Here is a 21,240-nt window from a genome sequence, read left to right on the forward strand (position 1 = left end):
ATTGCGGGATCTGTGACGTTACACAAGCAGATACATTTGCATATGACTGCCTCCAGATCAAGACATCGACCAATAGTTTTACCTCATGCATCATAGGCCCCGCCCACTGGCGTTTAGTCATTAACGGCTGATATTTGCCTCCACTGGATGTGAGCATCACGTCAAAAGCAATAGAAGCCATTATAATGACGGACGCTGTATACACCGATACAGTATACAGATGTGTATTCAGTTTCTGCAACTCCACACGCTTGAGTCTGCCGACAACAGGACACATGGAAGAGAGAAAGAACATTTGCTTTAACGCAAAACAGCTGGGTTGTGTCTAAAGGCCTGTTCATACCGGGACGATTTTAGCGTGTGTTTATCGTCGAAGTTTAACGCCTCGTGACTAAACAAAGGGCGCCAATTTGAGTGCGCACACCGATGAGCAAAACGCCAGGCTTAAAAGTGTAATCTAAAAAAAACCTTGGGTTCGTTTTTTTGTTTTGAAGCGCCACGTTAAAAACTGGCCGACCAATGAGATTGCCGCTTTTGTGCCTAGAGCTGCTGAAGTTACAGTAAAACACGACTTGGCGGCGCTCAAGCACAAAACGGTCTTGCCGAGCACATATTGATACGACAAAGAGGGTAGCAAGATAAGTAGACAACGAAGAAGATGAGCTGCTAATGCTGCTTGCCAATTAGCAAAAAGTATGTCAATGGTTTTGGCAAGCACGTAAATACTGTCTCTCTTCTTCTTCTGTGTGACAAGCGAGTGTCAGAAGCGTAAAGTGGCGCAGCACCACCTTTTGTACCGGGAGCGCCATCTACTGAAATTGCACGTTAACTCGGCGCATCGCCAGTGAAAATCGATTGGGTGTGAACACAAAAACGCGTCGAAAAACGTCTCGAAAAATGCTGGTGATAAGCGCACGCGATAATCGTTCCGGTGTGCACAGGCCTTTAGACTTCAGAAGATCCCAGCGTCGGAGACAAGTAGATGGTTTATTTTAATGCCGTACCGGATCACATCAGAGGATTATATGTTTGTTCAGAGCACTTCGATTTTGTAATTGAGGCACAGTGTAATGGAGAGTTCGCAAAGAACACTTTAATTGACACATGAAGCAGTGACTGTATTGGATCTGACAGCAGCTGCATCACAAACTGTAAGTGAATGATTTCATAATGCTTATGAAATAATTTCATTATGCATAATTATCTGTAAATTATATTGTATTTATATGGATGCTTTTGAAACACTCCTGTGCAATAGCGAGTGGGCGTTGGTACTGGTTCTATGCAATGACGTTAGCCAATCACTAATAAAGCCTTAAAGGAGCCACTCCTTAAAAACAGATCATTTCAGACAGAGGGTCAGAATGAGAGTTGAAAATTATAATTTTTCTGCATATATGTTTTTTTGAACCTACTTAACTCTATCCCAGCCATTGACTGAATTTTCTGGCTTTCCGTGTTCTCACTGTTATATGGTAGGGGGTGCTATGGCACATCTTCTGAAAGAGTACAGAATCTCCTGATCAAAACACAAGTGAAGAAGAAGCAGAAACATGCGATCTCATATGTAAGCAGATGCATATTTAAAATAACGCGATCACCAACATTAAACAGCATATAAATCAAAACTGCCTAATGTTACTGAATGAAATGTCGACCCAGGACGAGCTATACGACTGTGTCATTGACAAAATGCGATTTACGATTTAACATGTTTAAAAGCAGAGGCTCTGTTCTTTCTTTGCTAAGATTAAATTTAGTACTTTAGAGGTTATAGTTTTTATTTATCTTTATTTCATTTTACATCAAGTTGCATGAACATGATTTTTATTTCTGTTAATGTTTAGTTTATTTCAAGTAATTATTTTCTGTGGTTTATTTTCATTTTTTTCTTAGTTATTTAGAATAACCCTGCATTGAAGGAGGGACCCAAATCACAGACCAGAAGAAGCACAGAAAGGGCAATTGACATGCATTTGTGGTAGGCAGCCGCATTCACCTCTTCAGTTATTCATGAAACACACGGCTGGATTCAGGGAACATGACATATCACATCAGCACGCTACAATTACAGAAATACGATTTGCATTAAAGATTAACTACAGGCATGCTCGTCACAAGTTAACAGCGTTCTGTTCACCCTGAACCGCTCGATGTACCTCGGCTGCTGCGTGTGCATTAATCATTAACTAGTCCTGCTCTGAATAAATGTTACTGTGGTATTTATTTTTGGTCCCACGAGGGGACAGCAGCCTCATGGATCTGCTGTCTGCATAAAAATAAATGCAGTTCAAATATCAGATCAGTGTTCAGATCTTGTTCTGATCATTCATGTTCTCGTCTTGGCTATTTCAACAAAGGAAAACTAGCCCACTGTATACTATAAAAATATTTTTTTATTAAAAAAAGTGTGTGAAACATGCACACATTATTTAACGATACGCCTTTTAAAACTAGTATACTAAGTGACAATCTTGGATATAAAATTACTTTACCTTGCCTTTGCATTAAGTTCAAGTTCAAGTACATCTTGTATCGCTTTCTGTTTCTCCTCGCTTTCGGTTTCTCCTCAAACTGCTCTGTGAAAATAAATGATTAATGCAATTTAAAAAAGAAAATAGGTAAATTATTGTTTAAAAGTGCCTTAACATTTGCAGTCCATTCAAATGTATATGTATATATATATGTATGTATGTATGTATGTATGTATGTGTGTATGTATGTGTGTATGTATATGTGTGTGTGCAACACATGATGACTGAAATATGATTGGATAAAAGCTCTAACATAAACAAACACTACTGGAAGCAGCGCAACCAAGAGAAAAGCGATGAAGTTAATTAAATAGACTATTGGGAATAATTTAACACACATTCATGGAAAAAATATATTAAAATTTAAGTCTTTGATTCTGATAGGGGTTAGGCCAGCAGAGAAGGCCTTGCTGGCCCTGACGGCCCACCACTGATAGATATAACTTAAGACTTGGCAAACTTTAGGCCCCTTAGTGCCAATTGGGCATCGTTTAAATGCCACGGCCTACCTGAGCATTGTTTCTGACCATGTCCATCCCTTTATGACCACCATGTACCCATCCTCTGATGGCTACTTCCAGCAGGATAATGCACCATGTCACAAAGCTCGAATCATTTCAAATGGGTTTCTTGAACATGACAATGAGTTCACTGTACTAAAATGTCCCCCACAGTCACCAGATCTCAACCCAATAGAGCATCTTTGGGATGTGGTGGAACGGGAGCTTCGTGCCCTGGATGTGCATCCCACAAATCTCCATCAACTGCAAGATGCTATCCTATCAATATGGGCCAACATTTCTAAAGAATGCTTTCAGCACCTTGTTGAATCAATGCCACGTAGAATTAAGGCAGTTCTGAAGGCGAAAGGGGGTCAAACACAGTATTAGTATGTTGTTCCTAATAATCCTTTAGGTGAGTGAGTGTGTATATATATATATTCTTGCAGCAATAACAGCAGCAGCAATAGCAATAACAGCAGCATCAATAACAGCAGCAGCAATAACAGCAGCAGCAATAACAGATATAGCAGCAGCAACAGCAACAGCAATAACAGCAGCAATAACAGATATAGCAGCAGCAACAGCAATAACAGCAGCAATAACAGATATAGCAGCAGCAACAGCAATAACAGCAGCAGCAATAACAGCAGCATCAATAACAGATATAGCAGCAGCAACAGCAATAACAGCAGCAATAACAGATATAGCAGCAGCAACAGCAATAACAGCAGCAATAACAGATATAGCAGCAGCAACAGCAATAACAGCAGCAGCAATAACAGCAGCATCAATAACAGATATAGCAGCAGCAACAGCAATAACAGCAGCAATAACAGATATAGCAGCAGCAACAGCAATAACAGCAGCAATAACAGATATAGCAGCAGCAACAGCAATAACAGCAGCAGCAATAACAGATATAGCAGCAGCAACAGCAATAACAGCAGCAATAACAGATATAGCAGCAGCAACAGCAATAACAGCAGCAGCAATAACAGATATAGCAGCAGCAACAGCAATAACAGCAGCAGCAATAACAGATATAGCAGCAGCAACAGCAATAACAGCAGCAGCAATAACAGCAGCAGCATCAATAACAGATATAGCAGCAGCAACAGCAATAACAGCAGCAATAACAGATATAGCAGCAGCAACAGCAATAACAGCAGCAGCAATAACAGATATAGCAGCAGCAACAGCAATAACAGCAGCAGCAATAACAGATATAGCAGCAGCAACAGCAATAACAGCAGCAGCAATAACAGCAGCAGCATCAATAACAGATATAGCAGCAGCAACAGCAATAACAACAGCATCAATAAAAGCAGCAATAACAGCAGCAGCAATAACAGCAGCAGCAGCAATAACAGATATAGCAGCAGCAACCGCAATAACAGCAGCATCAATAACAGCAGCAGTAGCAGCAATAGCAGCAGCAACAGCAGTCTAATATATCTAAAAACCAAATATATCAACATTGTCATATCCATTACCATGCCAAACACCCAGAGAGTTATCATGACAAATGTAAGTAGCCTACAAATCAGTTAATTTTAAACTTTAATATTATAGTGATGTACTTACTGGGGCTCTCTTTATAGTTTACAGCATTAGTTGAGAGATATTTCCTTGAGGTAATTTGCCATGTACTGTAGCCAATGTGACAGGCCACAATGAATCAATATTAAAATCGCAAACTTGTGAATCAAAATCAAAACGAATCGTAAAATGTATGTCAATGCCTGGCCCTAGTTTAAAAACATAATCCTACAAAAGATCAAAAGCCATCCTGACAAATATAAATCGCACATTTGCCCACACAAAAGAAAATCTTCTATTTCTTTATGAGTTTGAAACTGTAGGTCATTAACATTGGTCTTGCTCTGGCCCAGTGGCTCATGGAAATGGGTCTGTCCTGTGGAGCGCTGGCAGGCCGTCGCAGACATTATCTCATGCTAGTGCTGGGAGATACTACACCAATTACTCCTCTCGGTGGGGGCAGTTTATTTGCGGAGGCGTTTTTGGCTTAAAATAAGCAAATGGGGTCGGAAGACCTCGCGGCACCCAACGGCCCCCGCTCCCTCTCACGCTGAGCTTGGCCAATCGTGACTGTGGAAATGTGCTGACATCACAGGCATGTGACACCCCGGCCGTTAGTCTCGTCTGGGTTCCTGCGACGAGTGTTACGTTTGCTCTATTTCAGGACGTTTAAGTTATTCGACTTTTTCATGTGTGGGTTCGAATTTTTTGCATAATTCAGCAGAAGCTTGCGTCAAAACGTGTCTTGTTGAAGAGAGGAGAGCTATTACTGCGATCAGACTTACGATTTTCACATGGCATGGCAAAAGAACACCTGAGAAATGACATAGCAATACTAATGAGCTAGAACACCCTGTCCTCTGCAATGCACTAGAAAAAACTCAAACAGATAACCATTGTGACCTCATAGGGATTGCATAGCAACGCCCTAGCAATGACCCAGAACATTCTAAACATTTAGAAACCACAGCAACTACATAGCAAACACCCTAGGAACAACAGAACATAGCAACCACATATCAACACTGCTGCTTCTGTTACACTTTTGCGGGAACCAATCACAGACTGGCTTATCCACCTGGCCCGCTATTGGAGGGATTATCATGATGACGGATAGAGAAGCGATGGGTCGTTGCCCGTTGATCACGCCTCTTGTGGTCTGATTGGTTGAAGGACTATCCAATGGCGTACAGAGTCCTTTAATTTATGCGCGTTTATGCTCGCGTGTGCAGTAGAACATACAGAGCAGACTCCCCAGACCAATGTTCAATCCTAAATTGGGCTTGGTCTGGTGATAGCCAGACAAAAAAATGCCTATCAAGCATTGCTGTCATGAATAATTTAGCACGTGCTGTCATGAATTTGGCAATGCGTCTTCTCATAGGATAAACACACGCAGTCTCATGAATGATTATGAGACAACGACGAGTCATCGGCGTACTATAGTACGAGAAAACGTCACAGCCTTTAACGTTGACATGAAGATGAATTTAAACCAGGAAGTTGAAAAATAGAGCAAAAAGGTTTCAAATTAACTAGTTTTCTCCCACATTCAAAACTAACAGATGGTAACATTGTCTTCCATAATGTTCAACACACATACTTCTGTTAAAATCTCAGAAAATTTGGTTTAGGGTTTCATGACCCTTTACTTCAGGGGTCTCCAAACTCGGTCCTGGAGGGCCACTGTCCTGCAGAATTTAGCTCAAACCCCAAATAAAAACAACTGAACCAGCTTATCAGTGTGTTACAAGCATAGATATGCATAATAAAGGCTAGATGTCTCGTCCGCACTGCTGGCCAATGGAGGTTGACGTCCGCACCTGGCGGCCATCTTGTCACAGTCAGCTCGCTCACTCGTAACATTGTGTTTTAATGGTGCATGTACTTTTTAAATAACCATAACTTGGTCAATTTTCTACCAATTTTCAAATGGTTTGGTTTGTTATAAACGTCAGAGATGTAGTTATGACACTGCATAGTTATGAATAATTATTCATAATTTGTTTAAAGCATCCAGAATTATAGCCACGTTAATAACGTTTGTAAGAAACCAAACCATTTGTAAATCCGTCAAGATTTCAGCGAGATAAGAGTATTTGTGTTCGTGCAGATCACTCGCCTTACATCAGGCACCACAGAGCCCGCCGGAAAGCTTGCCTGTGACAAGATGGCCGCCAGTGATGACGTTAGAGACTCCGCCGTAAGACATCTAGCCTTTATTATGTATATCTATGGTTACAAGGCCCTAGTTAGACACTGATTAGCTGATTCAGGTGTGTTTAAAGGAACACTCCACTTTTTTTGAAAATAGGCTCATTTTAAGTCAAGTCCCCTAGAGTTAAATAGTTTAGTTTTACCGTTTTTGAATCCATTCAGCCGATCTTTGTATCTGGCGGTAGCACTTTTAGCATAGCTTAGCATACATCATTGATTCTGATCAGTCCATTAGCATCTCATTCAAAAAATGACCAAAGACACTTTCAATAATATTGAAAGTGTCTTTGGTCATTTTTTGAATGAGGTTTTTCTCATTTTTTTTCCTATTTAAAACTTAACTCTTCTACAGTTACATCGTGTGCTACTGAAAATGAAAAGTTTTTTTCTACACCTATATGGCTAGGAACTACATTCCTGTGTAATAGTCGCGGATCTGTTACACCTTCGATTTACTATCACAGCCCTTTACAACACACAGAACCATGGCTAATCACACAGGTTAATCCACAACACAATTTGTCGGCTGCAAGCGTGAAACTTACTCTGCAACTACTAGAACTTAGTGCCGGTCAAATTCAAAATTACCTAGCTGGGGGCTAATTTCAGGCGCCGCTTAATATCATTGCGCTGCTGCAGCCATGGTACGGCCGCGAAGATCCGCGACTATTACGCAGGAATGAGAAAGTAGTTCCTAGCCATATAGGTGTAGAAAATCGCTTTTCATTTTCAGTTGGTCTTAGCACACGATATAACTGTAGAAGAGTCAAGTTTTAAATAGGAAAAATATTGAAAGTGCCTTTGGTCATTTTTTGAATGAGATGCTAATGGACTGATCAGAATCAATGATGTATGCTAAGCTATGCTAAAAGTGCTACCGCCAGATACAAAGATCGGCTGAATGGATTCAAAAACGGTAAAACTCAACTATTTAACTCTAGGGGACTTGTAAAATGAGCCTATTTTCAAAAAAAGTGGAGTGTTCCTTTAATTGGGGTTGGAGCGAAACTCTGCAGGACAGCGGCCCTCCAGGACCAAGTTTGGAGACCCCTGCTTTAATTGTTTAGGCTGGTCACTGCGCACATCCCTAAAGAATAGACACATTTATACAGGTGTGCTATATACAGCAGAGCAGAATAGAATTTACAGGGAATGGAATAAAAAAGTTCTTTAAAAAACAAAACCTTTTTTTGTAAGAACATGTCACATTATTGTGGAGTCATTGTACGAGGCCCCAATTATGTAATATAATGAGGCTTTTATGAATATAATAATAATAATAATAATGGCATTCCCTGCAAAGGGCATGAAGCTGAGTAAATGAGTGAATTGGACAGAAAGACGCAGCGCTAGTACAGAGAGCAGATCATTATGCAAGCGGTGAGAGAGGACTGGACTGCGCTTCTGTTATTATGACCCTATTGAGAGGGAAGCTTTTAATCTAAGCAAACTGCCCATTGCTCCATTATTAAGAGTGTGGCTCTAATGGGGTGGAATTAAATGACACAGACCTGTAGGAGAAGCCGCAGAGTGTGCGAGTGCGATCTTTAGTAGTGACCGGAGTAAATCTGCCCCGGCTAGGTACATTAGAGTCCATTTATTTATCAGTGTTATTTACCAGGAGGCTGAACGCTGCCTTTATAATGCAACTGAAGTCGGTATGCGTCTCTGAACTGATGCTTCCACTGGGCTGTGTTTGAATGCACTCATGCAGGGAAGGTTCCACGAAAGATTTGATCCTGAAAACACGGAAAAAAAACACCCATGCTAGAATGATTTCTGACGGATCATGTGACGCTGAAGACTGGAGTAATGATGCTGAAAATTCTCCCAAGCAACTACATGGCAACATGTTAAACCATTTAGAAAATATCTGCAACCACAGCAATTATTGGTTGAAATAAAATCAATAAGCTCTGTTCCAAAACATAGTGAGCAGCCTTGATGCTCACTGCCTACATAGCATATTAAAGGGATGTTCACCCCCCAAAAAATTTCTTTTGTCATCATTTACTCACTCATATTATTCCAAACCTGTATTTGTTTTTCTTCTGCCAGCCCATTTGCCAAAAATAATTGGTGCCATTGTGCCGGAAACACATACCGATTTTCATAATGATACGCCAATGCGTTCGTAAAATATAGAATTTAACAACAAAATTCAAGATGGCTGATGGCCAAAATGGCCTACATGGGACAATTGGTAGTGGTGGCGAGATGAAGCCTCATGAAGCTTTTCAGCCAAATGGTTCACAAAAGGGTTCATTTCTCGAGGCTTCATTTGCTCACAATACCACCTGGTGGTCAAAGAGTGTAAAACCAGCAGACACATTACAGATGACCTGATGTGATCTGTGATGCACTGTATTTTGTGATGCACTGTATTATAAAGCCACAACACAACGAAAAAGCCACAACATAATGGAATCAAGCCACAACACAACGAAATCAAGCCACAACACAACGAAATCAAGCCACAACACAAAGAAATCAAGCCACAACTCAACAAAATCAAGCCACAACACAACAAATCAAGCCACAACACAAAGAAATCAAGCCACAACACAAAGAAAAAGCCACAACACAAATAAATAAAGCCACAACACAACGGAAATCAAGCCACAACCCAACAAAAAAGCCACAACACAACGAAATCAAGCCACAACACAACAAAATGCCACAACACAACGAAAAAAGCCACAACATAACGGAATCAAGCCAAAACACAACGAAATCAAGCCCCAACACAACGAAATCAAGCCCCAACTAGGGATGTGACGGTGAGGAAATAATACCGGTATCACCGCCGGAGGCTTTTAAATCACTAATTCTATCTAACTGAAAGTAACATGCACACGACCGCTCTGAACTGAAAACGCGCCAGTGCGCACACACCGTGAATGACAGCTCGTCTGTAAATGCGCGCTCTGTGAGGCCATGGGCGCGTCTCAATCAGTTCCCTAGTTCAGTAGTCAGGGCACTGATCAAGCATTGATCAGTCTATGATTGAGATGCACGCCATGAATGCACACTGTTAGTTCGTCCGTAAAGCCTCGTTTATACTCGACGCGCCCGCACGAGCGCGAGGGTGCGCACGGCAAAAATAAATCCGCGCAGCAGCGTAGCGCGGAGGCTCGCACTGCGGAGCCAGGCGAAAGTAAACAATGCGCACTCTGTGCGGCCGTACACATTTTACTTTCGGTTTTTAATTAGCGCCAATTCGGCTGCGGGTTGCTTGAATTGTGGGTTCATTAGCCTATTACTTTTAATGAAAAACACAACAACAAAACAACTGACAAACTCCCTTAAATAGGCGCTTTTTGGTTTCGCTTTGAAACCAAATCTTCCGCGATCATCTCAGTCAGCTCCTCACTCTTAAATCTGATGAATGACTCCTGCCGCTGCCGAGACTCACGGTCGGATCCTGCTTTATTAAGCAGACACGTTCAGTTTTTATTTGTATTGTCTGTTCTCTAACTGAACTAAATTATTTTATTACTATAAAAAAAAAATCAAAAAGACGGTGGCGGTGCCACAGTGGGCAAGTGATGTAACCGGTGTGGAGTCTGGACACCGGTAACACCGGCAACACCGACTATCGTAGCAAGCCTAGCCCCAACACAACGAAATCAAGCCCCAACACAACGAAATCAAGCCACAACTCAACAAAATCAAGCTACAACACAACAAATCAAGCCACAACACAAAGAAATCAAGCCACAACACAAAGAAAAAGCCACAACACAAAGAAAAAGCCACACGACAAAGAAATAAAGCCACAACACAAAGAAATAAAGCCACAACACAATGAAAAAGCCACAACACAATGAAAAAGCCACAACACAATGAAAAAGCCACAACATAACGGAATCAAGCCACAACACAACGAAATCAAGCCACAACACAACGAAATCAAGCCACAACACAAAGAAATCAAGCCACAACACAAAGAAAAAGCCACAAGACAAAGAAATAAAGCCACAACACAACGAAAATCAAGCCACAACCCAACAAAAAAGCCACAACACAACGAAATCAAGCCACAACACAACGAAATGCCACAACACAACGAAAAAAGCCACAACATAACGGAATCAAGCCAAAACACAACGAAATCAAGCCACAACACAACGAAATCAAGCCACAACACAAAGATATCAAGCCACAACACAAAGAAAAAGCCACAAGACAAAGAAATAAAGCCACAACACAACGAAAATCAAGCCACAACCCAACAAAAAAGCCACAACACAACGAAATCAAGCCACAACACAACGAAATGCCACAACACAACGAAAAAAGCCACAACATAACGGAATCAAGCCAAAGCACAACGAAATCAAGCCCCAACACAATGAAATCAAGCCCCAACACAACAAAATCAAGCCACAACTCAAAGAAATCAAGCCACAACTCAAAGAAATCAAGCCACAACACAAAGAAAAAGCCACAAGACAAAGAAATCAAGCCACAACGCAAAGAAATCAAGCCACAACACAATGAAAAAGCCACAACACAATGAAAAAGCCACAACATAACGGAATCAAGCCACAACACAACAAAATCAAGCCACAACACAACGAAATCAAGCCACAACACAACGGATGTGTCAACCGTTTTTCCGTCATTGAACTAGGAAAAGTGGATTCGGACACGCCCTGAGTTCACATCAGTGCAGTTCAGAGTGTTAAATTAGGGCCAAAAATCATTTACACTGTAACATTTCTGACAACCACAGCTTCTGCTTTTATACTGTATTTATGAATTTCATGAGTGCATGTTGAAAATGCTAGCCTGACAAGCCACATCAAGATGTTGGGTCTGGGAACACACCATTGGCAGGGCTCAATCCGAGGGGCGGGATAAACCGTTGTCTCTCTGCACGCAATGGGATAGCGCTACAACCAACCAGAGCAACGAAGAAGGTGAGAAAGATTAAACTTTCGCCTTATCCGGTTGGCAAAACTCCAAACACATCTTCCTTTCTTAAGAATGACTTCAGTGCCGTTCTTTGTTCTTTCCTCAAAGAAAAGCTTAACTCCAAGTCTTCCAGAGTCGCGGCCAAAGCCGACTCGTATTGTTTACAAGTAGCACGCAGAACCGCCGCAACTCTGCCGTTATTGTATTAAGCCTGCCCACCGACTCTATACACGATGTGATTGGCCTGACCAGAGTTTGGTTTTTCCAGCTCGCAAGCCAACGGAGAGTTGCTAGACTACCCTGGCTGCAAATTAGATTTGCTGCCGGCCTGCCGCTAGGGTGCATCTAGATTTCTAGGCTTTGAAAATGCATCATTAGTGTACATTGTTTTAGCATGTAGTTTACATGACAACCTCTTCCACAGAAATCAATTATATCCCAGCAGCCCCGCAGTGTGAAGCACAACCGGACACATACTACCCACAAACCAGAACTAGAGCAGCTTCCCAGCGGACTTGGCTCACATGGACGTGTGTGACGCCAGCCTTCAGCACACACACACACACACACAGATGGGCGTCAGAGAGCTGGCAGGAACTCCCCACATTGTGCTAAATACAATCTGAACACACAAACAGTGTGAAAAGCACGTCACAGACAGTTTCACCTTTCACCAGCTCCACCTCAGGGGCTGCTGGGAATGCTCTCCGTCGGAGGGGTCACAAACTCGATTGTTTGTCTAAAGTCTAACAATGTGGATGATATCCAGTTCTGAAGTAGGACAGCTTGCCACTTTTTCCATCGAGTCTACGGAGGCTTTTGTGTGGATTAGCAGGGGCTTATGGGTAGAGTTTCAGAGGATATTTTGAACCGACTATGAACGTACTGCCTGCTAGCTAATTGTAATGTGGCACTATGTTTGTTTACAGCATGCTTTATGAAATCCGTGCTTTATTTGACGGATGTACTGTTCAAATCCGCATATATAGACATCACCCTGAATATATGACATTGGTCCCTCAATCAATGCAAGTCTATGGGAGTTTTTGGCCACTAGGGGGCCTCAGAAAACTTCCAAGAGGTGCCCAAGATGGCTTTAAATGTTTTAAAATAAGATAAAACAAGGTTTAACATAATTTCCTAATTTATTTCCTTAAAACCTGCCATTTTTATATAAGAACACAGGATTATATAATGACTTTTTTATTTTTTAAATTGTATGAATCCTTATTAATTTGTCTTAAAAATAAAAGTCATTATTTTTTATACTGAATATACTTTTTAAATATGAATATAATATATAAATGGTCATGTGTATATATATGTGTGTATATATATGTGTATATGTTTATTTGTGCTTTATAAATAAATAAATGAAATGAAAAAATGAAATGAAATGAAATTAAATGAAACAAGTTCGATCCATGGAGGCCCCACCTCGCAACTTACAGGACTTAAAGGATCTGCTGCTAACATATTGTTGTCAGATACCACAGCACACCTTCAGGGGTCTAGTGGAGTCCATGCCTCGACGGGTCAGGGCTGTTTTGGCAGCAAAAGGGGGACCAACACAATATAAACATAAACTCCTAATTTATGTAAATAAACTTTGGCATTAGAGCAGAAGTATCATAATTATATTGAGGGGCCTTCAAACATTATCTTTCACAATGGTGGCCTTTAATTCGCTGGTCTAAGACAAAATCATAAGGCAGAGAGTTTAGGACTTGAGTCGAACTGCAATTAATATGCAATTAAGTGTTTGAAAACATTATACAAGTATATTTCTGAACTCTTTTATTTCTTCACAAGGGTATCTTAATATAAAAATATTAAAAAGCAAACAAACTTATAGGCATATGTCCCAACCAGATGACTGTTGTGTCTTATCAGCTCTGTTGCGATTAAATGATGAATCTGATCATGAAGAGGGTTTTTATTGTGATTCATGCAATCACAAGCTTCAGTAACCAGATTAAAACAGAGATATAGATAAGAACAAACTCCATCTCTATCGGAGAACTTGTGTGCTCGAACATTGCCTTCACAGGCCAGACAGCCTCTATATTTTAAGACTGGATGCAGGGCCGGCGTTTGCTATAGGCGAGCTAGGCGGTTGCCTAGGGCGACAAATGTGTTGGGGGCGCGCGCAGGCGCCCTATAGTGGCGCCCTTAAACTTACTTCCCATTAAGCATAGAATTAAAACAAGCGAAATAAAACATACTGTTTATTAAACATGATCATCCTTGGGCGCCCCCTCAGCCGCACGTTTAATTATTTAACCTGATTATTAGATTGAATTGAAAGTGAATATTGTCTAGCACAGGCGTTATGTCAGGCAAGTGCTCAGCACTGGCGCGTTCTTCAAAAATGAAGCGGTCTAAACCCTCGAGTGCACAGGGACGGAAAAAGAGAAAGGCAGACGATCAAAAGAAAGCCCAGTATAGAGGTAAGTCTTCTCATCTCAGCCATAAAGGTGTCAAACGAAATAAATTTACTTCGTATTATCGATATTATCAACTAATATTGGACGGCATTGGACGTTTTATTGCTGTCACTAAGCTATCACTAGCTAGCTAGTTATCTACATTTTACTACGCATTTCACTGACAATAAGGAAATCCAGGCGAGCCAAATTTTAATGCTGCGTCAATTTTGAAGGTGAATAGAAATGCCAGAAACAACTGTTCATCTTTTATTATTTAAGATAGGGATAGAGCTACAAGAACTTATATATTTTAATTTTGTAGTGGTAAGTAGGCCTACAGTGTATCCATAATAGCACTTTTGTTTGTAGAGGGTATAGTTAATCCAGTTTATGGGTCATAATTTGCTTAAGTGTCTTTACAGGTGCTTAAGAGTTTTTGCACAGTTTATGGAGTTAATATTTGGTAAATATCCTTCAACATTCTTTCTAGCATTTGTGTATGACCAATTTATTGCAGTTGATCCTTCAAGTCTTAATTTTCTTGATTAAGTGTTGGAGTGACTATAAAAGCATTTTTGTTTGTTCATCCATAGTTTGAGTCATAATTTGTTAAATATCCTCCAACTTTCTTTGTAGCATTTTTGTATGTGCAATTTATTAGAGTGTATCATTTAAGTCATAATTAGCTTTTTAAGTCTTGGAGTAACAATAGGAGCATGTTTGTTTATATAGTTTTTATAAATACTTAACCCATTTGTGCCCAATTTTTTCTGAATGGCATGTTCTGCATTTATTTTCCCCAGGTTTTTGTATTTTTTCTTGAAAATCGTATTTGAATCCGTGGCAACTTTAGTTGCCGGTGGGCAAATATGTTGTATGCACCCCTTCAATGTCAAATATGAATAAGAGGAGAACATTTAGCATCTAAATCAAAATAACTGCTTTCAACAGATCAATCTTTATTCATAATCAAATTTATTATGTTTGACTAAGTATACTAAAAACTATAGATCTGTTGTAAGATGTGTTTTGTTTGGATGATTCTAGAGACCTTCATGATTATGTTGATATATATATGTCAACAAAAAATACTTATTAGTAACATGAAAATGACCTTTCTTTGGGAGGGTTTGCCTTCGTTGTGCTCCCTGGAAGTAGGGGTAGGAAGTTGGCAGTCTCATGTGACAGGAAGGAAGTTAATATATATTTTTTTTCTTGCAATCCTTTATTTGGTTGTCTGCTTGTGTGTCATTAAGATATAAAACATGGATAATATATAGAAAAATACTTACAGAAGGAAAATGACAAATATACACTGGCAACTATAGTTGCCGGTGGGCTTAACAACAAGACTCAATCTCGCCTAGGGCAACCAAAGAGCTAGAGCCGGCCCTGACTGGATGCAGTAAAAAGGCTTTATGACGTTTGTCTTTGGAGGTTATGTGAAAATATACAGAATTAAACTGGAAGTTCATGCTTGCTCATAAAAAGGCAGCAACAGCAAAATCTTTCATATTGAAAATCTGCTCATTTGAAAATGTTCTGATGATTCACTTATGGTAGTTAATTATGATCAATTAACTGTGGAGAATTAAATTGAAAATGCTACCAAACAGTGACCAAACACGATAACCAGTCACCAAAGAACCATGTAAATATTTCCATGCAAATAGAGCTCATAAATAGGCCTATATAATCATTCAATATCATGGTATTACATTATCACTGTTAAGAATGGGGAATTGTTTAATGAACTGCCAATCAGCTTCAATGGTGCAGCACATTGACCAATCACAGAACACTGACACATTTACAGAAGCAGATGAATGTTAATTACACGGACTCATTTACATGAGAGGTCAGATCAAACGTGTGACGTCATAGCGCCACCTACTGGAATATTTAATGTATCGCAGGATGATGGAGAAAACTAAATAACAACAAATACAAATTCTACTTTTAAAGGAGGAACATGCATTGTAGTTAAACAATAGGCCTATAAGGAAAACACAAAAATGGGTTATTTGTGTAAGAATATTCTTCTTTAGCTCTCATCATTCATACTTTGTATGAACCCTAATAGACTAATACTAATCAAATAAATAAAAGAGAAGCAGCAGTTTATGATGTAAACATGATCTAAATAGCCTACTTTGCTCTGCATTTTCCCACGAGAAGGTCTTGAATTATCCATGAGCTATTTTCATTATTATCAGCCCTGACGGAAGAGCTTGTTAGTCCTAATTACATTAGACATAAACAAAACAGACATTTGAGAGATCTCTGCTTGTGCTGTTGACTCCAGAGCGCTCCTCTCAAAGATATGAATTCCGTTTATATGTGGGACAAATTCCTCAGACAAAATTGGCCTACAAATAAACATAGGGGGCAGATTTTTGCACATCATTTATTGCAAGGTTTCAGGGTTTTTTCTCTTTTTTTTCTCTTTGGGACAGTAAAATATAATGCACTGGATGCTTCTGAACTTTTATGAGAAATTAATTCCATTAATTCCACAAACTGCTAAAAACATTTCGAACATGCTGAAAGCCTAATTAATGTAAATAATTATGACAATAATTAGCCTATACATTGATTATTTTGTTTATAAAAATATTTGCAAACATCTATTTATTTTAAACAATTTATACATTTTAATGCTTATTGTATACATTATATTAATTCACAAATACTTATAATTATTAATTCAAGAATTATAGTATAAACTACACTAATAATATATTTAAAATATATATCTAACATTAATGTACAAATATGTATATATATACACACACACACACATACATATTATATATATATATATATATATACATATACATATTATACATATTATATATATATATATATATATATACATATACATATTATATATATATATATATACACATATTATATATATATATATATATACATATACATATTATATATATATATATATATATATATATATATATATATATATATATATATATATATATATATATATATATATATACACATATATATACACACACACATATACACACACATATATATATACTTATACACTATATACTTATACACTATATGATACTATTATTATATACTATTATTATAATATAATAATAGTATATAATAATAGTATCATATAGTGTATAAGTATCATTTATATATTTATATATATATATATATATATATATATATATATATATATATATATATATATATATATATATATATATATATATATATATATATATATATATATATATATATATATATATATATATATATATATATATATATATATATATATATATATATATATATATATATATATATATATATATATATATATATATATATATTATATATATATATATATATACACACACACACACACACACATATACATATATATACACACACACATATATATATATATATATATATATATATATATATATATATATATATATATATATATATATATATATATATATATATATATATATATATACACATATATGAAATAATAATATAATAGTAATTATATATGTTATATATGAAATGTATTTAAATATATTTAATAATGAACTAATTTACATATATTTAAAATAGCCTGTACAATAATCTAATATTAATATATATGATAAATATAATAATATAATACAGAATTGTACTATATTCAAAATTATACAAACATTCCCAGAATGCTAAACACTTAAAGCCTCATTCTCATCAATAATTATGATGATAGTTATTAGCCTATACATAATGTAATGAATTTGCAAATATGGATAATATATTAGCCTATTTAATATTAAACTATATTATGTACATAGAAACACATTCGCAGTCGCTACTGCGGTCTGTAAGTTCGAACATCTTCTGCTGTGTTTTATCAGCGGTCGAGATGTTTTCCTGAAGAAAGAAAGCTTGATTCCCACAGGAGTTTATTTTAGGACACCGGTGGCGCTGGAAGCCCGCTGGCGCTCGGGCGGGTTTGGGGACGCTTCGGCACCGCGGTGATTGACACAGACCCGGAGCTCAACAGCAGGTGCTGTCAGCCAGATCACTATTGATCAAGAGTTCAGAGAGTCACGAGCTTCGCTTTCACATTCTCGCGCCGTCTGTCTGTCTGACCAGCGCGCTCCACTCGAGATTAACACACGCAAAGTCACGCAGAGAACAGAGCGAGCCTGGACTCACCAAAGCGCAGTTCAAGGTAAGACGCGCATCTCAAATGATTCAGGTGATTATTGTACTTCATATGTGATGGGGTTAAACATGTTCTAGAACGGTTGGGATTAAACTTTGGTGGTTAAATTGGAACAGCCTAGGCTGCTACTTGCGCGCGAAAGTGTTTGCAATCGTATTATGTCGCAAGTCTATATTTAAAAATGCACATTGAATTACAATGCGAATCATTTCAATGTTTGAATTCCAAACTCTTTGAATGTTCGTTAGTGAAAGGTGCACCAGAAAGAAAAAAAACAAAAAACAAAACATGAACTGCTGCCAAGTTTTCAAATCTTCTCTTTGCATGTTCTCATAACGCCTATACAATTAATTATTGTAAATGACAAAACGTATTGTGGCAGTTTAACTGAATATCAAGCTGTTATAATGACCAAAACATGCTTACCGATTATTTAGGCCTACTTATTTTGTCCAGTTTGTAATGAAGCTTTAGTTAGATTTCATGATTGCTGGGTTACACTTTATTTTAAGGTGTCTTGTTACAGTGTAATTATATATTGAAGTAGCTAGTAATATTAAGGCTATTTACTATTGGGTTAGAGTTAGTTGCATGTACTTTTTCATAATTTATAGTTATCACACTACTGCATGTAACATATGTTACAATGACACTGTAAATAAAGTGTTACTAAATGCTGTCAGTGTTGTGTCACGGTTTGCCAACTGAGTGTTAAGAAGTAAATTCAACCGTGATGATATTTCAGAAATGATATTTGGGCACATCAGTGTTTGCTCTGGTGATTTTGAGCTCTTGGAGGTACTGACAGGAGGAACAGGGGCAGTAAAAGTGTCCCGGAGTGAAGGGTCAAAAATAGCCGCTCTGTGACATGAGCAGCACAGGTGGACAGAAGCATCGGCTGAACTTCAGCTCAGTTTCTCCGTCACTTCTGCATCAGGGTCATTATTTACTGGGCTTTTACCTGTTGTAAGAATGTTTACTGGCACACGGCGTATGGGTGACGTCTTTTAGGAACGGCCTACTGCTCATTAAAGATAGTGTTTACATACAGAAGAGAGGGAATCAGTTTGCATCAGGGGTCATTTCTGGGTCAAAATGCATCTTCATTCTATAAAAAAAGTTCCAAAAACTATTATTCAAAGAGAGATATTGAAACATGTCAATGTTTGGTTAACTGAAATGGGTTTACATTTATATACATCTCTCAGATACACAGTAATATTCAGACAATCTGCTTTTCAAAGTTTATATTTTGCCCCCTGCAATGCAAAAGGCAATGGAATGAGGCAAACTGATGTCATACATTTTAACTTGGCATCAAATAAAAACTCCACTTAAAACCCCTTAATCGTCACCGCTCTTCTTTTTTTAAAATCACGCTTTTTTCATATCACATTTTAGAAATCATCCTAAATTAAGTATCATTTGAAATTGGACATTGCATTACCATGGAAACGGTACTCTAAATTATTTTAGCTGGCTCCTCCCCTAGTGGGCGGTGTCAGGTTTCATATTAAAAATCTATTTTAACTACTTTATAAAAAACCTATATCAAAACCTTTTCTAATTTTCACAGTACACATATGGTCAGAAAGGTCTGAGCCTTAACTTGATAGAAGTGATATTTGGACAGTGTTAGACTGGGTAAACACAGCCCGATCTGCCGGAGATTTGATTTCGCCCTGCAGCTCAGGCTGGAAACCTGTACATTCATTTCTACTGCTTCTGTTACAAATTTGCGGGGACCAATCACAAATCGGCTTATCCACCTGGCACGCTATTGGTGGTTTTAACACAATGATGGATAGAGAAGCGAAGGATCGTTGGTCTGATTGGTTGAAGGACTATCCCAATTGTGTACATTTGAACTATGCCCGTTGATCATGCCTCTTGTGCAGTAGAAAATACAGGGCAGACTCCCCAGACTAATGTTCCATCTTAAAAGATTGAGCTTGGTCTGGTGATAGGCAGACAATTCATTTGTTGGAAAATGCAAAAAAATCTGTGGAATGTGGATGACACCCGTTGGCTATTTTTGGCACAGCGCCTAAAAAAAATCTCATGGGAACTTCAAATTTGGAACACAACATGGTTAGACATATGGCTTTGATTTTATACATAGTTTTATGGTAAAAAATTTTTTTTGTAAAATATATATTTAATATATAAAATACAAAAAAATTACAGTAAATTTAAAGTTCCATAACTTTTTCATACTTTAAAACAAGACCAAACTTACGTCTGTATTCCAAAGTTCGGAGAGTTCTATCTATTCTCAAAAAGGGGTGAAAGTTAAGGGGTTTAAAGATAAAATGTTCTTTATTGGCATCAATGGTTCCATAACATCTATGGAACCTTTTAATTCCACAATAGGTTCTTTATATAGTGGAGAAAGGTTCTTTAGAATAGATTATTCATATGTTCTTTTTTAGAACTGATCATTGAAAGGTTCTTTGGGGGGGAAATGGTTCTTCTATGGCATCACTGTGAAAAACCCTCTTTAGGAACCTTTATTTTATAGTCTCTAATTGGGAGTGACTGTAAATTTGACATCTTTCTCTTTTCTGACCAACATAATCAATCTCTCTTGATATTTTTTTTCTCTTTTTGAAAGTCATGGAAACACTTTCATGGATTTTTACTTCTGCAAAAACAATATTTGTTGTCGTCTCATTCACCACTAGACGTTTACCCAACTATGACGACTTCTGCTTCTGAGAACCACAGAACTGTGAAAAGGGTCCATCATTGAAAAGAAATGATATAATCCAGTTAATCTATTAATCATGATAAGAAGATATCAAAATCAACTTCATTATCTAGTGTTGTAGTACTCGAGACCGGTCTTGATCTTGAGTCTTAAAGGGTTAGTTCAC

At 38.0% G+C, this 21,240-nt stretch overlaps 1 protein-coding gene across 1 annotated transcript in view; it reads left to right on the forward strand.

Annotated features, from left to right (window-relative positions):
* Positions 1 to 21,240, forward strand: part of quoa (quattro a) — a gene marked incomplete at its 5' end in the record, with an annotated part of 253,122 nt that overhangs the window by 156,525 nt on the left and 75,357 nt on the right. The window contains one exon of the mRNA XM_079802006.1: positions 18,233 to 18,370. Within this exon, the coding sequence (XP_079658132.1) occupies positions 18,233 to 18,370 (138 nt within the window). The remainder of the gene's footprint in view (positions 1 to 18,232; positions 18,371 to 21,240) is intronic.

The sequence above is a fragment of the Gobio gobio genome (assembly GCF_949357685.1).
Source record: "Gobio gobio genome assembly, chromosome: 21".
Classification (NCBI taxonomy): domain Eukaryota; kingdom Metazoa; phylum Chordata; class Actinopteri; order Cypriniformes; family Gobionidae; genus Gobio; species Gobio gobio.